At 40.5% G+C, this 20995-nt stretch overlaps 2 protein-coding genes across 7 annotated transcripts in view; one reads left to right on the top strand and one right to left on the bottom strand.

Annotated features, from left to right (window-relative positions):
- Positions 1-1508, top strand: part of LOC139269145 (sushi, von Willebrand factor type A, EGF and pentraxin domain-containing protein 1-like) — a 92578-nt gene extending 91070 nt beyond the window's left edge. Inside the window, exon 24 of the mRNA XM_070888246.1 lies at positions 1460-1508. Within this exon, the coding sequence (XP_070744347.1) occupies positions 1460-1493 (34 nt within the window). The 3' untranslated portion in view covers positions 1494-1508. The remainder of the gene's footprint in view (positions 1-1459) is intronic.
- The window catches only part of dusp12 (dual specificity phosphatase 12), a 49855-nt gene that overhangs the window by 17323 nt on the left and 11537 nt on the right, over positions 1-20995 (bottom strand). For 4 of the 6 annotated variants that reach the window (XM_070887198.1, XM_070887197.1, XM_070887199.1 and 1 more), the window contains exons 6-8: positions 18105-18245; positions 16675-16769; positions 16381-16483 (exon numbers count right to left, since the gene is read on the bottom strand). In XM_070887198.1, the coding sequence (XP_070743299.1) occupies positions 16740-16769; positions 18105-18245 (171 nt within the window). In that variant the 3' untranslated portion in view covers positions 16381-16483; positions 16675-16739. The remainder of the gene's footprint in view (positions 1-16380; positions 16484-16674; positions 16770-18104; positions 18246-20995) is intronic. The other 2 variants (XM_070887200.1, XM_070887201.1) reach the window with 2 other exon arrangements.

Here is a 20995-nt window from a genome sequence, read left to right as displayed (position 1 = left end):
CGAGCTGCGAGGAGGATGCTAAGAGGCTGCAGGGTGACTTGGACAGGTTAGGTGAGTGGGCAACTGTATAGCAGATGCAGTATTATGTGGATAAATGTGAGGGTATCCACATTGGTGGCAAAAACATAAATGCAGAATATTATCTGAATGGCGACAGATTAGGAAAAGGGGAGGTGCAACGAGACCTGGGTGTCATGGTACATTAGTCATTGAAAGTTGGCATGCAGGTACAGCAGGCGGTGAAGGCGGCAAATGGCATGTTGGCCATGTTCATAGGGGATTTCAGTATAGGAGCAGGGAGGTCTTACTGCAGTTGGGAGGCCTTGGTGAGGTCTCACCTGGAATATTGTGTTCGGTTTTGGTCTCCTAATCTGAGGAAGGACGTTCTTCCTATTGAGGGAGTGCAGCGAAGGTTTACCAGACTGATTCCCAAGATGGCAGGACTGACATATGAGGAGAGACTGGATCGACTGGGCCTGTATTCACTGGAGTTTAGAAGAATGAGAGGGGATCTCATAGAAACATATAAAATTCTGACGGGACTGGATAGTTTAGATGCAGGAAGAATGTTCCCGATGTTGGGGAAGTCCAGAACCAGGGGTCACAGTCCAAGGATAAGGGGTAAGCCATTTAGGACCAAGATAAGGAGAAGCTTCTTCACTCAGAGTTGTTAACCTGTGGAATTCTCTACCGCAGAGAGTTGTTGATGCCAGTTTGTTAGATATATTCAAGAGGGAGTTAGATATGGCCCTTACAGCTAAAGGGATCAAGGGGTATGGAGAGAAAGCAGGAAAGGGGTACTGAGGTGAATGATCAGCCATGATCTTACTGAATGGTGGTGCAGGCTCGAAGGGCCGAATGGCCTACTCCTGCACCTATTTTCTATGTTTCTATGAAACATACGAGCTGAGAACAAAAATTTTAAATGATTTAAAACCTCAGAAGAGATTTTGATGTCTTTAAGTACATCTTCAGATTACACAGTTGGTTAGTTTAAATAAAACTTAATTGAGTTTAGGATTCAGTGTATATATTTTAAAACTAAAATAGGAATTTCATGCCTATAGTGAACTGAAGTCAGAACTGTTACTCTCGTTAATTGCACAGCAAGTTTGTTGAAGAAATCATTGAAGAATCAGCAAATGTCAAATAAATGTGTACACAAGTGAACTGGAGAATTTGCTCATCCATCCCCCATGGAAAGTGAAATATTATTTCCCTTGATAAAACAATGAATGTTTAAATGATAAGGCTAACAAGTGACTTAACAAAAGCCTCCAGTGTATATATTATGTAAAACAGACAAAAAGAAGTAATTTCAAGGCTGTGACCTAACTAGTGGGAGTCACAAGTTCATAAATATGATGTAATGTGAAAACCCTTCAATTAGATTACAGCGACTCCTTGTTATGCTCAGCAGCAACAGTTGAAGCTTTAAATATTTTGTTTCCTCTTACAGAAATGAAGACAATATGGAAACAACTGCAGTTTAACTGTGTGATGTTTTGGATTGAAACCAGTGTTGAATGGCTCACATGTGTAAAATGAAAATTTAGACATGTGACATGGGGAAGGAACAGCTCTCTAAAGAGCAGGACCCAACTCTACAGAGACACCGAGAAACATCACTGATAAACTCTAATGAGACTGTAGAAATTGTCATGCAATGGAGGTGTATGAGGTTGCTCCAGAAGGTTCACTCCTGTTCCCAATGGTGTCTTGTACAAATATTGAAAATTTAAAAAATATATAATCTGAGGATGGAGGAATCAGCTAAGCACTTCTCAGTAACAGTATTGATTCAAAGATACCATCTCCTTTAAGATCCTAAAATTTAAGAATTGTTTTTATTGCAGATTTGGAAAGGAATAATTTAAAAAAAAAATGTTTAAATAAGATCCTTAATCTATGTATCAACTTTAGATTCATGAATCCTTGGCTGTATCTTACATAAGAATATAAGAAATAGGAGGAGGAGTAGACTATTTGGTTCCTTGATTCCAATAAGATCATGGCTGATCTCCCTCAACTCCACTTGCCTGCACTATCCCTCTATCCCAGTCCCTTAATATTCAAAAATATATCAATCTCGGTCTTGAATATGCTCAACAACTGAGCATCCGCAGCCCTCTGGGGTTAAGGACTTCCAAAGATTCACCACCCTGAGTGAAGCAATTTCTCATCTCAGTCCTAAATGGCTGAACCCTTATTCTGAGACTGTAAGCCCTGCTTCTAGACTCCCCAGCCAGGGGAAACATCCTTCCTGCATCTACCCTATCAAGCTCTGCAAGAATTTTGTATGATTCAATGAGATTACTTCTCATTCGTCTAATCCCTAGAGAATATAGGCCAGTGTACTCAATCTCTCCTCCTAGGACAATCCCCCCATCCCAGGAATCAGTCTGGTGAATCTTCGTTGCACTCTCTCTATGGCAAGTGTATCCTTCCTTAGGTAAGGAGGCCAAAACTGTGCGGTCTCACCAGGGGCCTATACAATTGCTGTAGACATCTTCACTCTTATACTTAAATCCTCTTGTAATAAAGGCCAAAATACTATTTGTTTTCTTAACTGCTTGCTGTACCTGCATATTAACTTTGTGATTTGTGTACAAGGACACTCAGGACCCTCTGAACACCAACATTTCCCAATCTCTCACCATTTAAAAAATACTCTGCTTTTCTATTTTTCCTACCAAAGTGGATAGCTTCACATTTCTCCACATTATATTCTATTTGCCATGTTCTTGCCCACTCATTTAGCCTCTATATCTTTTTCAAGCCTCTTTGCATCCTCCTCACAACTTACATTCCCACCTAGTAGTATAGTAGTATTAGGCAGTCCCTCGTATCGAGGATGACTTGCTTCAACACCAAAAAGGGATGTGTTCACAGGTGTTTCAATGAGGGACCTTACATTCTAGGTCCTGAACTACAAATTGAAGGGTGGAAGATGCCTGTGCGTGGATTCTTTTAACGTGGGGTGGCCATTGCACACCAGCCACCACACGGGCTTGACAGAGCTAGGTCTTGATCCAGTGGCAAGGGTTACCCACCTAGCTTTGTATCATTAGCAAACTTGGATATATTTACATCTGGTCCCCTCATCCAAATCATTGATGTAGATTGTGAAAAGCTGAGGCCCAACAGCCTGCCAACCCAAAAATGGCCCGGTTATTCCTACTCTCTGTTTTCTGTCTGTTAACTAATCCTCAATCCATGCTAGTATATTACCCCCAATCTCATGAGCCTTAATTTTGTTTAATAACCTTTTGCGTGGCACCTTATCGAATGCCTTCTGAAAATCCAAATACACCAAATCCACTGGTATAGTAACATAGTGGTTATGTTACTGGACTAGTAATCCTGAGGCCTGGACTAATGATCCGGAGATGCGAATTCAAATCCCACCATGGCAGCTGAGGAATTTAAATTCAGTTAATTAAATAAATCTGGAATATAAAGGTTTGCGCCAGTAATGGTGACCATGAAACTACTGGACTGTCATAAAAAGCCATCTGGTTCACTAACGTCCTTTAGGGAAGGAAATCTGCCATCCTCTCCCAGTCTGGCCTATATTGTTTAATTTCTCTGCCACTTCCTTATTCCCCATTATAATTTCTCCTGTCTCAGCCTGTAAGGGACCCACATTTACTTTCGCTAATCTTTTTCTTTTTACATACGTCTGTTTTTGTCTCTCACTAGTTTACTCTCGTATTCTATTTTCCCTTTATCAATTTGTTGGTCCTCCTTTGCTGAATTCTAAAATCCTCCCCATCCTCAGGCTTACTGCTCTTTTTGGCAACACTGTAAGCCTCTTTCTATGATCTAATACTATTTTTAACTTCTTTTGTTAGCCATGGTTGGACCACATTTCCTGTGGGGTTTTTGGGCATTAAAAGAATGGATATTTGCTCCAAATTATGTATTAATTCTTTAAATGCTATCCATTGCTTGTCTACCCTCATACCTTTCAATGTAGTTTTCCAATCTGCCTTATCCAACTCACCCCTCACACCTACGTAGTTTGCTTTGTTTAGATTGAAGATCCTAGTTTCGGATTCAACTAAATCATTTACAAACCCAATATGAAATTCTATCACATTATGGTCACTCTTCCCTAAAGGCCCCTTTACTACAAGCTTATTAATTAACCTGTTCTCATTGCACAATACTAAATCTAAAATAGCCTGTTCCTAATTGGTTCCTCAACATACTGACCTAGAAAACTATGTTGTATACATTCCATAAATTCAAATTTGGTTTGCCCAGTCTATATGTAGATTAAAGTCCCCCCTGATTACTGGATTACCCTTATTACATGCGTTTCTAATTTCCTGATGTATACCCTGCCCTACATTACAACTACTGTTTGGGGGCCTATAAACCAGTCCCACCAATGTTTTCTGCCCCTTGCCCTTCTTAGCTCCACCCAAACTGATTCTACTTCTTGATTTTCCAAGCTAAGATCATTTCTCTCTTCTGTCTTTATCCCATCCTTTATTATCCTCTTTTTCCATTTTGCCTGTCTCTTCTAAAAGTTAAGTATCCTGGAATATTTAGTTCCAACCTTGGCCGCTTTGCAACCACATCTCCGCAATGGCTATTAGATCAAACCTATCTGCGCTATTAATTCATCTATTTTGTTGTGAATGCTTTGCACATTCAGATATAGTGCCTTTAGCTTTGACTTGTTTCTATTCCTTCCCTGATGTCACCTTAGTCTCTGAGGCCTTATTATGTTTGTTACTCTCTGTCCCTTCCTGACCCACTCTGCTTAATTTTACCCAAAACTCTATTCTGCTCTGGAGCCTTGATATTTCTCTTGCTGCTTTTAAATTTACTTTTTCCTGAATCCTCTCACCCCCCTCGGCACAAAGAATGTTTCACTTTTTGTGAGGCAGATGTGTCAAGTGAGGCCAGCTCCATATTCTTTACAAAAGCAAAATACAGTGGATGCTGGAATCTGAAATAAAAACAGAGAATGCTGGAAATCTCAGCGGGTCAGGCAGCATCTGTGGAGAGAAAAACAGAGTTAACCTTTCGGGTCAACGACCCTTCGTCCATATTCTTTAGCTTGGCTCAATTACAGTAAATGATACTTACTTGATTAGAGGTTAGAAATACACTGTTGTGTTTTACCACACATTCTATGCGAGTACATTCAGAGAGTACCCAGTTATGCAGGGACAGCTTATTTAGTACGTTACTCCTTCAAAGCTAAATCCAGGTGCAGGTGGAGGTTGCTGACATCCGGTAACAATCATCACATTGAATTTCAGACAGACAGAGACAGCAAATGTAAAGAATTGTGAAAAGCTCCAATTACACTAGCTCTTCTGGGAACCAGATGAACAGCATGTCATTGTAAATAGTGTCTAATGGAGAGAACGCTTTGATCGTGTATCTGAGAAAGCAAGCCATAGATGTTCAGAGATTGTGTTAAATTACACGTTATAGTGAAGGACCTGTTATTGAGAGAGCCATAAATTATAGAATCATAGAATAGTACAGCACAGGAGGCCATTCAACCCATAGAGTCTGCACCGGCTCTTTCGAAGAGCAATCCAGTTAGTCCCACTCCCTGCAATTTTTCTATTTTGAATATTTATCCAATTCCATTTTGAAAGCAACTACTGAATCTGTTTTCACCACCCTATCAGACAGTGCATTCCAAATCCTAATCACTCGTTGCATGAAAAGTTTTTCCTCATGTTGCCACTGGTTCTTTTGCCAATCAGCTTAAATCTGTGCCCTCTGGTTATCAACCCTTCAGCCATCGGAATCAGGTTCTCTATCTAAACCCTTCATAATTTAAACACCTATCAAATCTCCTCTTAGCCTTCTCTGCTCTAAGGAGAACAACCCCAGCTTCTTCACTCTATCCATGTAACTGTAATCCCTCATCCTTGGAGTAATTTCAGTAAGACTCTTCTGTACCCTCTCCAAAGCCCTCACATCCCTCCTAAAATGTAGTGCCTAGAATGGGACACAATACTCCACCTAGGGTCGAACTGGTGTTTTATACAGGTAACTTCCTGGCTTTTGTACTCTATGCCTCTATTTATAAAGCTCAGAATCCTATATGCTTTATTAACTGCTTTGTTAACCTGTCCTGCCACCTTTAAAGATTAGTGCACAAACAACCCCAGGTCTCTCTGTTCTTGCACCCCCTTTAAAATTGTACCAATTAGCTTGTGCGCTGTACTATCATTCTTCCTACCAAAATGCATCACCTCACACTTTTCTGCATTGAATTTCATCTGTCATGTGACTGCTCCTTCCACCAGCCTGTCTATGTCCTCTTGAAGTCTATTACTATCTTCTTCACTGTTTACTACACTTCCAAGTTTTATATCTGCTGGAAATTTCAAAATTGTGTCCTGTACCCCCAAGTCCAAGTCATTAATGTACATCAAAAACAGCAATGGCCCTAGTACTGATCCCCGGGGAGCACCACCGCCTTCCAGTCTGAAAAATAGCCATTCACCACAACTTTGTTTTCGATCCCTTAGCTAATTTTGTATCCATGCTGCTTTTATCCTATGGGTTTCAATTTTGCTAACAAGCTTATAATGTGTGTTATATCAAACCTCAGAGTATGAGTGTGTGTATGGGGAGAGTCAACTATAATCAAGTAATGAATAGCTTGCATAAAAAAACCTCAATAATCAATAGTTATAAATGGGAACATGTATTCCTTTAGCACTCATCTTTTCCCATATTTATTTTAGGTGCTAAATAAAAGCAACTTGAAGAATGTCAAGTTTATTTTAAACTACTTAATAACAGGTCCCAAAAGGTATGAAAAAATAGTTGTTCGCGAAGCAATGATATTTTAATCAACTTTGTACGTGACTAAAACTTCTCTAGTTTTATTTGAAATAATATAAGATTACATAATTTATTGCAACACAAGTTCGATTACTCGATGCGCTCTACTTAACTGTAGCAATTTTCCTTAACTTTTACACACCCACCCCAGTGCAGGAATATAGATAAAATAGACTCTAGTAGAGTAATAAATTATACAAAAGGTGATGGTTATAATACCAACAGAGTATAGCACCCCTTGAAAATGGTGTTTACGCTGACTAAAATAATAACTTCCTTTATTTGTGTTACACTTGGAATACAGGAATGGGAGGAGAGCTACAATGTTAAAGGAACATATTTAAATGTTCAATAACCTTGGCTGGTACATACTGACATACAAATGAGTGCAGCATTTTCATATTTTACCACATTGCCACAAATCCACATTGATATCAAGTATAATTTTTTTTTTGTGGTCAGGGCAAATAATCTAGAATTCTTGTACTTTTTTTGTACCAGTGTACTCATCCAGATAACTCCTGATCAATACCAGTATGGCAGCGTTTTTATTTCAGAACCAAGCATAGAAAGACAATACAAGTGACCAACTCGCAAGAGCCACCGTGGTGAGAGAATCCAGCCGATTGGAAAAACAATCCCATTACTCCATCTTTACAAAAATGTGATCACCCTCTCTGTATTTACCAAGTCACTTGTTAATCCTGACTAATATATGTACTTGCTCCTTCAGAGACAGAACCCTACATGATATAATACACACTCTTCTGTCATATTGCGATGGGTTTAGCGTGCCTTCCAATAAAAAGTAACACATTGATTAATGAGCCACTTCCATTATTGGTTAAATCGATATCTAAAAGAATTAGCTCAACCACGTGAGACAATTAGGTTTTTCTTGCATCCTGATCTCCTAGGCGCCCATGCTGAATCTGCCAAATAATTTCTTGTGCAGAAATTAGATTGGTAGTTGCTATCCATGTGTCTGCTTGACCGATTTTAAGTCACTCCACTGGGCGGGAACAAGGTGGTAGCAGTCTGATAATTGCACTGCTGGACATACTGCCCTGTTTCCGCTCCAATTCTATCCAGTCATTTTTGGCACCTGCTGAAATGGGTGGCCCAGCAGCCTGCCTCATTCAAAAATGCAAATCAGGGTCCTATGATGTGCATCAGGCCCCAGAATAAGTTCTAGGTACCAGAGTCTGCCCATTAATACTAGGCGTCGAGCAGCCTAACCAGCAGTCATTAAAGAGACCGCTGCAGGCTCCTCAGAAAAAGGTATGGTGTTTTATTTTTCTTTAACTTTTGTCATGCCAGGAGCATGAATGCTCTTGCTGGTCCGACAAAAATCCTCTGCCCTCACCCCACCCCTTCCAGATATAATGTCCAGCTCATCTCCACGCAAAAACCACAGGTGTCTGTCCCACCACTCCGACTGGTGAGCTGCTCTTAAGTGCCAGAAGAGTTTGCAGCTTGCTGGTCTAATGTATGTGAGGCCTTTCCCTCAAAATGGGTTGAACCTCACGCTGCAAACATTAGGCGAGCAGTGCACCTCCCACCACCTCAACCCACACACCTCCAATATCTGTCCAAGGTTAAAATTGATCTCCAAGTGCCCTGCTGCTTGCCTTTTCAGATTAATTCGTGGTATAAGAACATAAGAAATAGGAGTAGGCCATTTGGCCCATCGAGCCTGCTCCGCCATTCAATAAGATCATGGCTGATCTGCTCATGGACTCAGCTCCATTTCCCTGCCCGCTCCCCATAACCCCTTATCGCTTAAAAATCTGTCTATCTCCGCCTTAAATATAGTCAATGAGCCAGCCTCCACAGCTCTCTGGGGCAGAGAATTCCATAGATTTACAACTCTCAGAAGAAATTCCTCCTCATCTCAGTTTTAAAAGGGTGGCCCCTTATTCTGAGACTATGTGCCCTAGTTTTAGTTTCCCCTATGAGTGGAAATATCCTCTCTGCATCCACCTTGTCAAGCCCCCTCATTATCTTGTATGTTTCGATAAGATCAACTCTCATTCTTCTGAACTCCAATGAGTATAGGCCCAACTAGTGAAAGCAATAAAGAGTCATTGAGACACTTAAGAGACACGTTCCCCGAGGGACGTAATCTCATTAAAAAAAACTTGGATAAATGGTAAGCACCTGATTTAAAAAAAATTAAAATACCGTTAAAGTGCCTCTTAATGATGTTAACTGGCTGGCCTGCCGCTTGGGATTGGGTCTGTGAACTGCAGCCAGACCCGGCACTTTGGAAACTTACAAGGAGGTGGGTTCAGAGCGGACTTCTGCCCCGTTGTCAATCACAGCCATTTTGGCAGCGGGGCCTGCCTCCAAACTTGCACTTGCCGAGCTGGTCAGATTCCTGCCTAAGTGTGGGATTGCTAATTTGACCCTACTAGTGCACTTGTTTAGTATGGGCTTCCCAGGGATTCACTGGCCTGGCAGAAACAGGAAGGCTCCAGGACACTGCATTTTTAGCAAGCAGCAGCAGTGAATGTCCATGAGTGGAACCTCTTGAGGTTGGGACTTAGCACTTGTGTCCCAAGAAGGATTACGTTTTTTTAATGCCCAAAGCCACACTGGGCCAAAGGACAAAGGGCAGCTTGTGAGATAGGTTACGAACAAAGAACAAAGAAAAGACCGAGGCGGGTGGAAGCTATGCTGCAGAGAGGCAGCAGCTGAGCTGAGAACAGGTGAAGACAATCCCCCGAGAGGCCAGGCACCATGTTCAGAGGAGGAACACCAGAATCAGTCCTCTGAGATGAGCTGCCTTGTCTATTTCAGATACTCATTTCCAGCATTTTCTATTTTATTTCAGATTACCAGAATTCTGAGTTTTCTTTTTATCTCTGATAAATGATGGAGAAATGACGCACAAGAGCCATACAGGATACAAATAAATATTGAAAGATGTAGTTTGATTAAAGATTAAGAAAAATTTCCTTATTTAATTTTTTTTATCGTGGAAATGTCATGGCTGTGATGCATCCTCTGTATGTCAATGCCTGTGGAAATATAGCCCAGGATGAGCCATCACCCTCAGTACAGGAGAGAGGAGAGCGTTTCCCATCTTGGGTAATGCAAACTGGATGACTCCATTAAGTTATTTGTATAATTAATAGTCATAAGGGTGCTTGCTTACTGTGTTATGGAAAATTGTTTACACACCTTGGCATATGCTGAACATTTGTTCACATTTTATTTATTATTGTACATGATTCCTATATAGAATCTTCAATTTTGGGATTCATGGAGGCAACTTTTTCTCAATTTTCTCCCCTCTCCTGAAAGTGGGGTTGCGTTCTGCGGACACTGATACAGAAAAGATGCATCACTGCTGCCCAAGACATTGAAAGAATAAATTCACCACTGAGAAACTTATGAGTGAAGCTATTTACCGTGAGCCATGTGGCATTCTATTTATAATACAGTTTTTCGACTGGACAGAATAATGATTTAAGTGAAGGAATGCTTTCTAGCCCAGGAAAGTTATTTGAAGTTGCTTTGAGATGCCTTGTCATGGTATCATATTTATAAAGACATGATCTATAGGAGTCATAAAAATAAGGATTAATAGTTGCCCATTGTATTCTCTATTTCTAAATAGAAATAGAGGGCAGGCAGTGGCTAACATCTTTGGAATTTATCTTGAGCTTCAGTTGATGTCTGTAACTTTCCTCTTGTGGTTTATAACTTTATCAGAGAGCTTCAGTTAAACAGTGGCTCTTACTCACACCCAAACACTCCGAATTCTGCATGTACTGTGGTGCTGTCAACACAAGAGAAGCAGATAAACTACAGCAGCTTTCCTTTTAGCGTTTAACACTATAATTACACATCCTCTGAACATTAAAGCTGCTGAACTGACAACAACTTGTATTTATGTAGTGCATTTAACATAGTAAAAGGTGCTTCACAGGAGCGTAATCAAACAAAATTTGACACTGAGCCAGAAAGGAGATGTTGGAGCATACACACTGCGTACACGGTCATAGTCCCCGGACTGGGCCATTTAAAAAGTAAAATTTTTTTTTCCAAATCCTTTCTGGGGATAAATGGTCAATAAAATCCTACAGTGGCTTCATAAAATATGTGCACTGGGCAATTCTGATGTAAGGTCTCACATGAAGTATTAACATGTATTGATCTTTCATGTTGCGCATTTTCTGTTTGTGTATTATCACATATTAAACCACATAATCATTATAGAAGGGTCCTCTGTTAAAACCAAACAAGTAGAATCTGTAGCTACATCCTCGATAATAAGAACATAAGAAATAGGAGCAGGAGTAGGCCACCTGGCCCCTCGAGACTGCTCCGCCATTCAATAAGATCATGGGCAGCCCTTTATTCTGAGACTATGTCCCCTAGTTTTAGTTTCCTCTATGAATAGAAATATCCTCTCTGTTTCCACCTTGTCAAGCCCCCTCATTATCTGATATGTTTCGATAAGATCACCTCTCATTCTTCTGAACTCCAATGTGTATAGGCCCAACCTATCTTCATAAGTCAACCCCCTCATCTCCAGAATCAACCTAGTGAACCTTCTCTGAACAGCGTCTAATGTAAGTATATCCTTCCTTAAATACAGAAATCAAAACTGTACGCAGTACTCCAGGTGTGGCCTCACCAATACCCTGTACAGCTGTAGCAGGACTTCTCTGCTTTTATACTCTATCCCCCTTGCAATAAAGGCCAACATTCCATTTGCCTTCCTGATTTCTTGCTGTACCTGCATGCTAACTTTTTATGTTTCATGCACAAGGAACCCCAGGTCCCTCTGTACTGCAGCACTTTGCCATTTTTCTCCATTTAAATTATAATTTGCTTTTCTATTTTTTCTGCCAAAGTGGATAACCTCACATTTTCCCACAGTATACTCCATCTGCCAAATTTATGCCCACTCATTTAGCCTGTCTATATTCCTTTGCAGATTTTTTGTATCCTCCTCACACTTTGCTTTTCCACCCATCTTTGTATCATCAGAAAACTTGGCTACATTACACTTGGTCCCTTCATCCAAGTCATTAATATAGATTGTAAATAGTTGAGGACCCCGCACCGATCCGTGCAGCACCCCACTAGTCACTGTTTGCCAACCGGAAAATTACCCATTTATCCCGACTCTCTGTTTTCGGTTAGTCAGCCAATTCTCTACCCATGCTAATATATTACCTCCAACCCCATATCTTGTGCAGTAACCTTTTATGTGGCACCTTATTGAATGCCTTATGGAAATCCAAACACACCACATCCACTGGTTCCCCCTCATCACCCTGCTCATTACATCCTCAAAGAACTCCAGCAAATTTGTCAAACTTGATTTCCATTTCATAAAACCATGCTGACTCTGCTTGATTGAATTATGCTTTTGCAAATGTCCCACTACTGCTTCCTTAATAATGGACTCCAGCATTTTCCCAAAGACAGATGTTAGGTTAACTGGTCTATAGTTTCCTGCTTCTTGTCTGCCTCCTTTTTTAAATAACGGCGTTACATTTACGGTTTTCCAATCTGCAGGGACCGTCCCAGAATCCAGAGAATTTTGGTAGATTACAACCAATGCATCTACTATCTCTGCAGTCACTTCTTTTAAGACCCTAGGATATAAGCCATCAGGTCCAGGGGGTTTGTCCATCTTTAGTCCCATTATTTTACCAAGTACTACTTCTTTAGTGATTGTGATTGTATAAAGTTCCTCCCTCCCTATAGCCCCTTGATTATCCACTATTGGGATGTTTTTAGTGTCTTGTACCGGGAAGACCGATATAAAATATTTGTTCAACATCTCTGCCATTTCCATGTTCTCCATTATTAATTCCCCAGTCTCATCCTCCAGGGGACCAAGGTTTACTTTAGCCACTCTTTTCCTTTTTATGTACCTGTAGAAACTCTTACTATCTGTTTTTATATGTTGTGCTAGTTTACTTTCATAATGTACCCTCTCTATCATTTTTTTAATCGTTCTTTGCTGGCTTTTAAAAGTTTCCCAATCCTCTGGCCTCCCACTAGTCTTGGGCACATTGTATGCTCTTATTTTCAATTTGATACCATCCCTTATTTCCTTAGTTAGCCATGGATGGTTATCCCTTCTCTTAACAGTCTTTCCTTCTCATTGGGATATATTTTTGTTGCGAGTTATGAAATATCTCCTTAAATGTCTGCCACTGCTCATCAACTGTCCCATACTTTAATCTATTTTTTCCAGTCTACTTCAGCCAACTCTGCTTCCATACCATTGTAGTCTCCTTTATTTAAGCTTAGGACACTGGTTTGAGAACCAACTTTCTCACCCTCCAACTGAATTTAAAAGTCAACCATGCTATGGTCACTCATTCCTAGAGGATCCTTTACTAGGAGATCGTTTATTAATCCTCTCTCATTACACAGGTCCAGATCTAAAATAGCCTGCTCCCTGATTGGTTCCGCAACATACTGTTCAAGGAAACTATCCCCGAGTTCTTCCTCAAGGCTATCCTGGCCAATTTGCTTGGTCCAATCAATATGAAGGTTAAAATCGCGCATGATTATTGCCGTTCCTTTATTACAAGCCTCCATTATTTCTTGATTTATACTCCATCCAACAGTGTAGCTACTTTTAGGGGGCCTATAGACTATGCCCACCAACGACTTTTTCCCCTTATTATTCCTCATCTCCACCCAAACTGATTCAATATCTTGATTCTTGAACCAATATAGTTTCTCACTAACCCACTGATCTAATCCTTTATTAACAGAGCTACCCCACCTCCTTTTTCTTTCTGTCCTTCTGAATTGTCAATATCCCTGAATATTTAGTTTCCAGTCCTGATCACCTTACAAGCACGTCTCTGTAATGGCTATCAGATCATACCCATTTGTGTCTATTTGTGCTGTCAATTCATCTATTTTGTTACAAATGCTACGTGCATTCAGATAAAGAGCTTTTAAATTTGTTTTTTTACCATTTTTTCCTGCTTTGACCCCACTTTCTGATTCACCTTTATGTTTATATATTCTGTGCCTTCCTGGCACGCACTGGTTTTCATTTCCCTGTCCATTATTTCACATTATGTAACAGTGGTGCATGTGGCGAGGGAAGGAGTGGGGGAAATGAGAGCAGTGACTGAAAAAAGCTATTTTCAGTAAACTGGCTGTGACCGTCAGAGCTGGAACACAAACAGTTCCAAGCATAAAATAGAAAGACAGGTTAATGTCATAGAACTAGCTAGTTTTGATGCGTTAGACCCAAAATCTGTCTCTTTCAGATACTGAGCGACTAAATGTGCATTTCCAGCGATTTCTAATTTTATTTCACTTTTGAACAACTTACATTTATATAGCACCTTTAACATACAAAAATGACTCGAAGCGATGTCAGAGCCGCTCGGAAAAACACAGTATTTGTGTCATTTTTGGTCCCCGAGAAGACTGCATAATGCACTGGTTATTTGTGATCTGTCACTGATTGTGTTCTTATGTACATAACAATGAAACTCAGATAAGCCGATTGCATTGGGATGGAAGAGTGAATTTCTCCTAACTAAAAGTGGCAGAATGGCTGTAGTTCTCTGTAATTAATGACATGTTAATGAAATAGCATATGTCAAAGTCCTGTGTTAATTTTCACTAACAGTTAATTTTTGGAGGAAAATAGCATTTTTTCCATTTTCCATTAAAAGAGGAATTTTGAATCCTATATAAACTTCTGATTAAATTCATCATTCAAATAAATTATTTTACTTCCTTATTTTTTTTAATGCCACAGAGTTGAATGTGATATGGATTACTAAATCATATGCACTACCTCCAGATGTTTGGTCTGGATACATTAAGGGCTGGATTTTGCAGGGGGTCAGCAGGTGCGATCGGTGGGTGGGTTTGGTGGAAAAGTGTTTTTTTCCTCCCAGCAGGTAGGGACCCCGCTGCGAACCCACCGCCATGTGCCTTTACCAAATGTCGGTTCTGTCAGCGCTCAGCAGACCCAACACGCTATGGTGGGGGAGGCAATTAAAATCATTAGTGGTTTATTTACAGCCACTTATTAATGTTTTTTTCCCAGCTTTTTGAATTTGACAGGTTGCCCACCAGTTTCCTACTGTGCCTAGACCTCGTCTGTGAAGCTGAGTCGGGAGGTCAGTGGCCATTGAATCAGCTGATGAGCTGACAGCTTCAAATGTCGAGTCAAAATTCCCAACTGATTGAGAAATGTTCCTTTAACCACCAGCTTCTCTAAAACTGCATTTCCACTACAGATTCAGGATGCTGCAAGTCTTTACATGAGTGTCCATCCAGTTTGACGTCATTAGTCTCCCACCATTGACAGATTGCCAGTCATCTCTACTTCACCTGCCATCTATTCCATCAACATGGGTGCCTTGAAACTCTCTCCTGAATCCCACTAACACCAGCAGCACCAACAACAGCAATCTTCTCATGCTGACACATGGCATCAGCACCCGACCACATTGCTACCCGGGACACCAGGGACGGCCTCACCATGGCCAGATTTACTTCACTTGATGCTGTACACCCTGGCTGCCACATGATGCACCAGGTTGGCACCACCCCACACCAACATCATTAAGCATTCCTACAATGCCCAAGCCATTCCTTTCACACTCATCGCTATTTTGGGGGGTACTGTTATGTCTCACCATTCACTGCAACTTACAAAGCCACTTCCAAAGGTGCACACAAATCTGTCGAAAATAAAGATTTCAATGTTTGACACCACATAAATCGAAACTTTACATGAACATTGCATAAAACACCTAAGTGCCTACCCTTGTATGTTGTTAGTTGGTATGACTGGACAAGGATGATGGCAAGTGTGAGGGGTGGCTTGTGAGATGGGGATGTGATAATGTAGATAGAGAGGGATGAATGGAGGTGCAAGTTGGTGAGAGTAAGGATGTGCAGGAGTAGTGTAGGGAAGTCAGAGTGATGCGATGAGAGGCTCAGCAGGATGAGGTCGAGTGTGGCTTTGTACTAATGTTTTGTGATCTACTGAGATCATTGAAACATTTGCAGCACTGCACCCATGTCCTCTGGACCACATCCCTGCTTGTGCCCTCTTCTGCAATGTGCAACCAGGCTGTGTTGATCACATGGGGAGGTCTTCCACCCATGGGAAGGGAAGAGGACCTCCTTGTATCCTGTAGCTCCCTCCATAAGCATATGGAGGGAATCATGGGAGAGCCTGGGTGTGGCCCTGCACCTCTGTGCAGTGATTGCAGCACCTCAATGCACAAATGTCAAAAGTTGGCCATGGTCCCTTTAAGGAAACCGACTCATGACGGGTCATCAAAAGACGTCACCAGACCTGCTTCCTCTAATTGACCAGGAACCGCGCTGGGTAGGCTTAACAAACCCAACCAGGGGAAATTCATTTCAGAGGCCGGGATACAGATAGCAGCAGGGTCGGGACAAGCCACCGTCGTCATCCATCAGACTCCCAACCGAGGTTCGTAAAATCCAGCCCCAAATGTTTTTTTTTTTTAAATTGGTTTTCATCTTACAACTATTTTGTTTGTTTCATTGCATCCCTACCTCCAAGTTTCCTACTCCTCTACAGAAGGGACGATGATCTGGGGTACAGTCTCCTATCAACGACACCCAAGGCTGGACAGGTTTCCTTGATGATTTATTACCCCTGGAATAGAATATCTTGACATCATAACATCCAAACTAATTATTCAACCTTAGCCACAACCACTCTTCCTTGTGTTTTGATTGGTGTCAGCACAAGTATAGGAATCAAGAAAAGTATGCAGGCTTAACAAAAAAACTAAGGAAACACACAAGTAAATTAAACAGAGACTGATGAGCTTAATAAGAACATACCACAGAAGAAATGTCAATTGATAACCATCTTGGGAATTATTTAGAAGTCTTCCTCATAAGATATGTCAGTCAAAATTGTTTGGCATAAGCTTGTACTGTATAAAACAGAAACTGCTTAGTCAAAAGAATTATTAGAACTTATTGTGCAATTAAAATACACATGCTAGTCTTCAAAATAAAGTAATTTATTGGTGCTAAAAGCATAGGGTCTTGGTCTTGATATAATGTGTCAGAAATATGATGGAAATAATAGAATATAACGTTTTTAAAATCAGATTGTTTTAAAAAAAAAGAGCACTCTATGATCACTGTAAATTTTCCAGATTTCAACTAGTCATTCTTCTATATCCATTATTACATACTGCAATGCTGCTCCAAGACAAAGCAGTTGCTATTTCACACAAGTCTAGTCATCAAATGGTAACAAATGTAAATACAGATATTGCACGCTATAATAACTTCTGTTATTAAATTCTTCAACATGATTGTTCCTTTATTCCAATCAGGTTGAAGAATCCTCACTAGGACACAGAGTCTACACCAGGAATTATAAATTAAAATATTTAATTCATTGTAAATCATATCCAGAAAGTGAAATAAAGAGATGGAAAAAAAGATGGGATTGAGAGAGATAAGAGTGACAAAGAAAAAGTTAAAAAATATTGAATGTTTAAAAAATCTCTAACAATAGTTCAATTCTGAAAGAATGAGACTTCAACTTGTAAAAGTTAATTTTCAGTGCCAGAGAGGTTGCTTGGCAGTAATTAAGATCTATCACGACGGTAAAACATTTTCTGGAGTGTTTAGTGGATAACTAATGGGTAAATACTGCAACTTCATGCCCTTACATGGATTTCAATGCCGAGTCTATCTAGCCTGGATTGTGGAGGAGAAGGCAAATTGGCCAGTAACTTCCAGATTTCCACGTTTAACTGTGCATATGTGGACTCCGGAAGCTGCTGTCTGACTTCATATTAATGGTGAGTGCTGATAGCCTCACCGTTATTGCTATTATAAAATCCAGGCCATTATTGCTCATGTGCAGTGCAGTTGTGAAAGATGAAAAATTCTACCATTTGACAAGCTGCAAAACTTGACCATTGAAGATATGTCAGGGGCTATACCAAACTAAAACTGTTTTAAGGATTTCTGTTTTTCATAATTTTTGTTCTATTTAATAAACTGTTTCACAGTACAATGGTATACACTTCGACAATTTTTGAAATAACACATGCACAGAAAGTGTTAACTAGTCCAAGTAAATGCCACCACTTGCTCTTTATATTTCATGTTATATGGCTTAGATTAAGATGGAATGATGGTAAAATTTTTCTCCACTTTACCAGTTGCTCAGACAGTCCAGATTTTTTGACCACACGTGTTTTTGACCACACTCACGAGTGTATTATTCAACTATTCACATTACTCACACTGCAGAAATTAAAATGTTTCATTTCATCTACACGATTCTTGTGAATCTGAAAGGCAGGAGTCACCCAACGACCACAGGAACACTGATCACCGTACCAGTTGAAAGATCCCAATTTGGAGTTGCACTTTGGGCAAAGCAACTGAAAAAAACAAATTAAGCATTAAAATGAAATGTGGAAAATAATTAATGCATATTTTATCTTTCATTTCAAATTGAAAGACATAATACTCCATAGATGAGGGTCAGCCATTAGGAAACAACATTTACTTATCGTTCTTTGGCAAAGTGAACAGAATTTCATCGCAAGGCTGTCATCTTTGTCAACATCAGTATTCCAACCTAATGCTTTACTTAGTAAAGACAGAAAATAAAAAATCCTAAGGATGACCTACTTTTTAACAATTTCTAAAATGATGTGAACTTGATGCATTAGAGGCTATTTCCTCCTTCCAGTCTCCTGTATGTCCCAAGGCACCTTTCAATCATGTCTGTTTCTTAAACATCATGCCAAGTTTATCAGCTTTGAATTCCCACTTTCACTTTTTTCCTCCAATGTTGCTTGCTCCTCGCTTTTGCAGTGAGACAGGAAGTGATTCGGCTTCAGAATTATGTCAGCTTTATCAGCGCCAGTGAAAGCAGCAACTATAATGCCAGAATCGCTGTCCTTCCACAACACTACTTATATGGTCACTCAACTGTCATGGCAAAGCTAGGCACAGTTTTGGGACAGGTTGTAGGCAAAGGCCAGGAATGAATAGGCCAGAAGGGAATCAAGAAAAAGGGATTGAAGTCAGCAGGGAGTTGAGGAGGGTTTGCATCTGATTCAGCACCTTATAATAACAATTTGCATTAATATAGCATCTATAACATAGAAAATGTCTCAAGACGCTTCACAGAGGTGTAATCAGATAAAACAAAACAGTATGAATTGTCACCTGCTTCCTAGTAGTCACTGATTATTTTTGGTAATTATAAAATCAAAACAGTAAAGTTAGCAAGTGTATTTGTTCATTACATTTATTACTTAGGACAAGCAATCACATCGCTGATTTTAAAAAAAAATTACTTTTAGTCTGCATTACGTAGTTTACATACAAGAAACTAATTTTAAAGATAGTTAAATATTTGTTTATTAGTCCATTTTGATTTAAATTTTTTTTGCATCAATACACATTCCCACATTGTAACTAGTTGATCTGCAACCTGGGTTTATTAAAGGCAAAATGAAAAAGATTTATTGCGTGTACGTGACTTAAAGCACTTCGATTCAGAGGAGATAGAAAATAATCTGCACGCCACATGTATCAACATAAGTTATATTAAGTTTTATACTGCCAATTTATACAGGAAATACACATTGTGGTATAATTCTTTTGGTTGGCAACACCACAAGCCTTTAGAAATCACTAACGCATAGGTGCCAATCGTGTTGTCGCCTCCCAAATCCGTGCCCATCTTTGAATCCCTCCAATCCGGTTTCTGCGCCTGCCACAGTACTGAAACGGCTCTCATCAAAGTCACAAATGACATCCTTTGCGATTGTGACAAAGGCAAACTATCCCTCCTCGTCCTTCTCAACTTGTCTGCAGTCTTTGACACAGTTGACCACACCATCCTTCTCCAACGCCTCTCTACCGTCGTCCAGCTGGGTGGGATGGCACTTGCCTGGTTCCATTCTTATCTATCTAATCGTAACCAGAGAATCACCTGCAACGGCTTCTCTTCCCGCCCCCGCATTGTTACCTCTAGTGTCCCCCAAGGATCTATCCTTGGCCCCCTCCTAGTTCTCATCTACATGTTGCCCCTTAGCGACATCATCCGGAAACACAACATCAGTGTTCACATGTACGCTGATGACACCCAGCTCTACTTCACTACCACTTCTCTCGACCTCTCCACGGTCTCTAAATTGTCAGACAGTTTGTCCGACATCCATTTCTGGATGAGCAGACATTTTCTCCAATTGAATACAGAGAAGACTGAAGCCATTGTTTTCGGTCCCCGCCATGAGAATGTGTAAAAGGGTTGCGAAAGTGGTAGATGGCTAGAGAAGGTGGCAAAAGGATGGAGATAGGGAATCATGGGAAAATAGCTAAAGAAATGGTCAAGATGCAGACAACTGCAGAATCAACAGAAAAAAAGGGGTTACTAAGAGTTGAAGTTGAGGTTAGACACGGGTCATGAGAAAGCCCAAGACAGCACAAAGAAAGAAAGCAATCCTAGATAGGAAGGGAAAAGTAATAGCTTCTACTGATAATGAGGAAGAGAAACTAATTGGGTTCTTTACTGATAAGGGAAGACAGTGTAGCAAAGCTATAACTAACCTACCTGACACCAGCCCTAATTGGGAGACTTTCTTGCCTGCCATTGGACGCACTTGTGGGGGGGGGGGGGGGGGGGAGGCAGAAAGGGATTGGATAGACCAAGTGCTAATCAAATGTGTTCTGTTTTGAAAATGTATATCTACTGTGCTTTTCGCGCTGAAAAGGGACTTGTCCAGAGGAAGGTAAACAGGCTCTGATTGAGAGTGTCCCTTTGTCTTGACAAGTCCCGGCCGGAGAATCTTCAATAAAGGTCTTTTACAGAAAAGGCAAGAGGTGTTCGCGTGTCAGTGTATTCGCTGAAACAGATTGAGGGAAAAATAATCCGTATTAACAGCCACATATTCCGTTCCCTAGACACTGACTCCATCCCTCTACCGAATTCCTGTCTGAGGCTGAACCAGACTGTTCACAACCTTGGTGTCATATTTGACCCTGAAATGAGCTTTCGACCACATATCCGCAGCACAACCAAGACTGCCTAGTTCCACCTCCTTAACATCCTCATCTCCACCCTTGCCTCAGCTCATCTGCTGCTGAATCCCTCACCCATGCCTTTATTACCTCT

This window comes from Pristiophorus japonicus, chromosome 8, assembly GCF_044704955.1.
Source record: "Pristiophorus japonicus isolate sPriJap1 chromosome 8, sPriJap1.hap1, whole genome shotgun sequence".
In the NCBI taxonomy this organism is placed as follows: Eukaryota; Metazoa; Chordata; class Chondrichthyes; family Pristiophoridae; genus Pristiophorus; species Pristiophorus japonicus.
Note: the sequence above shows the minus strand (reverse complement) of the source record. Positions and strands in the feature narration are given on the sequence as shown.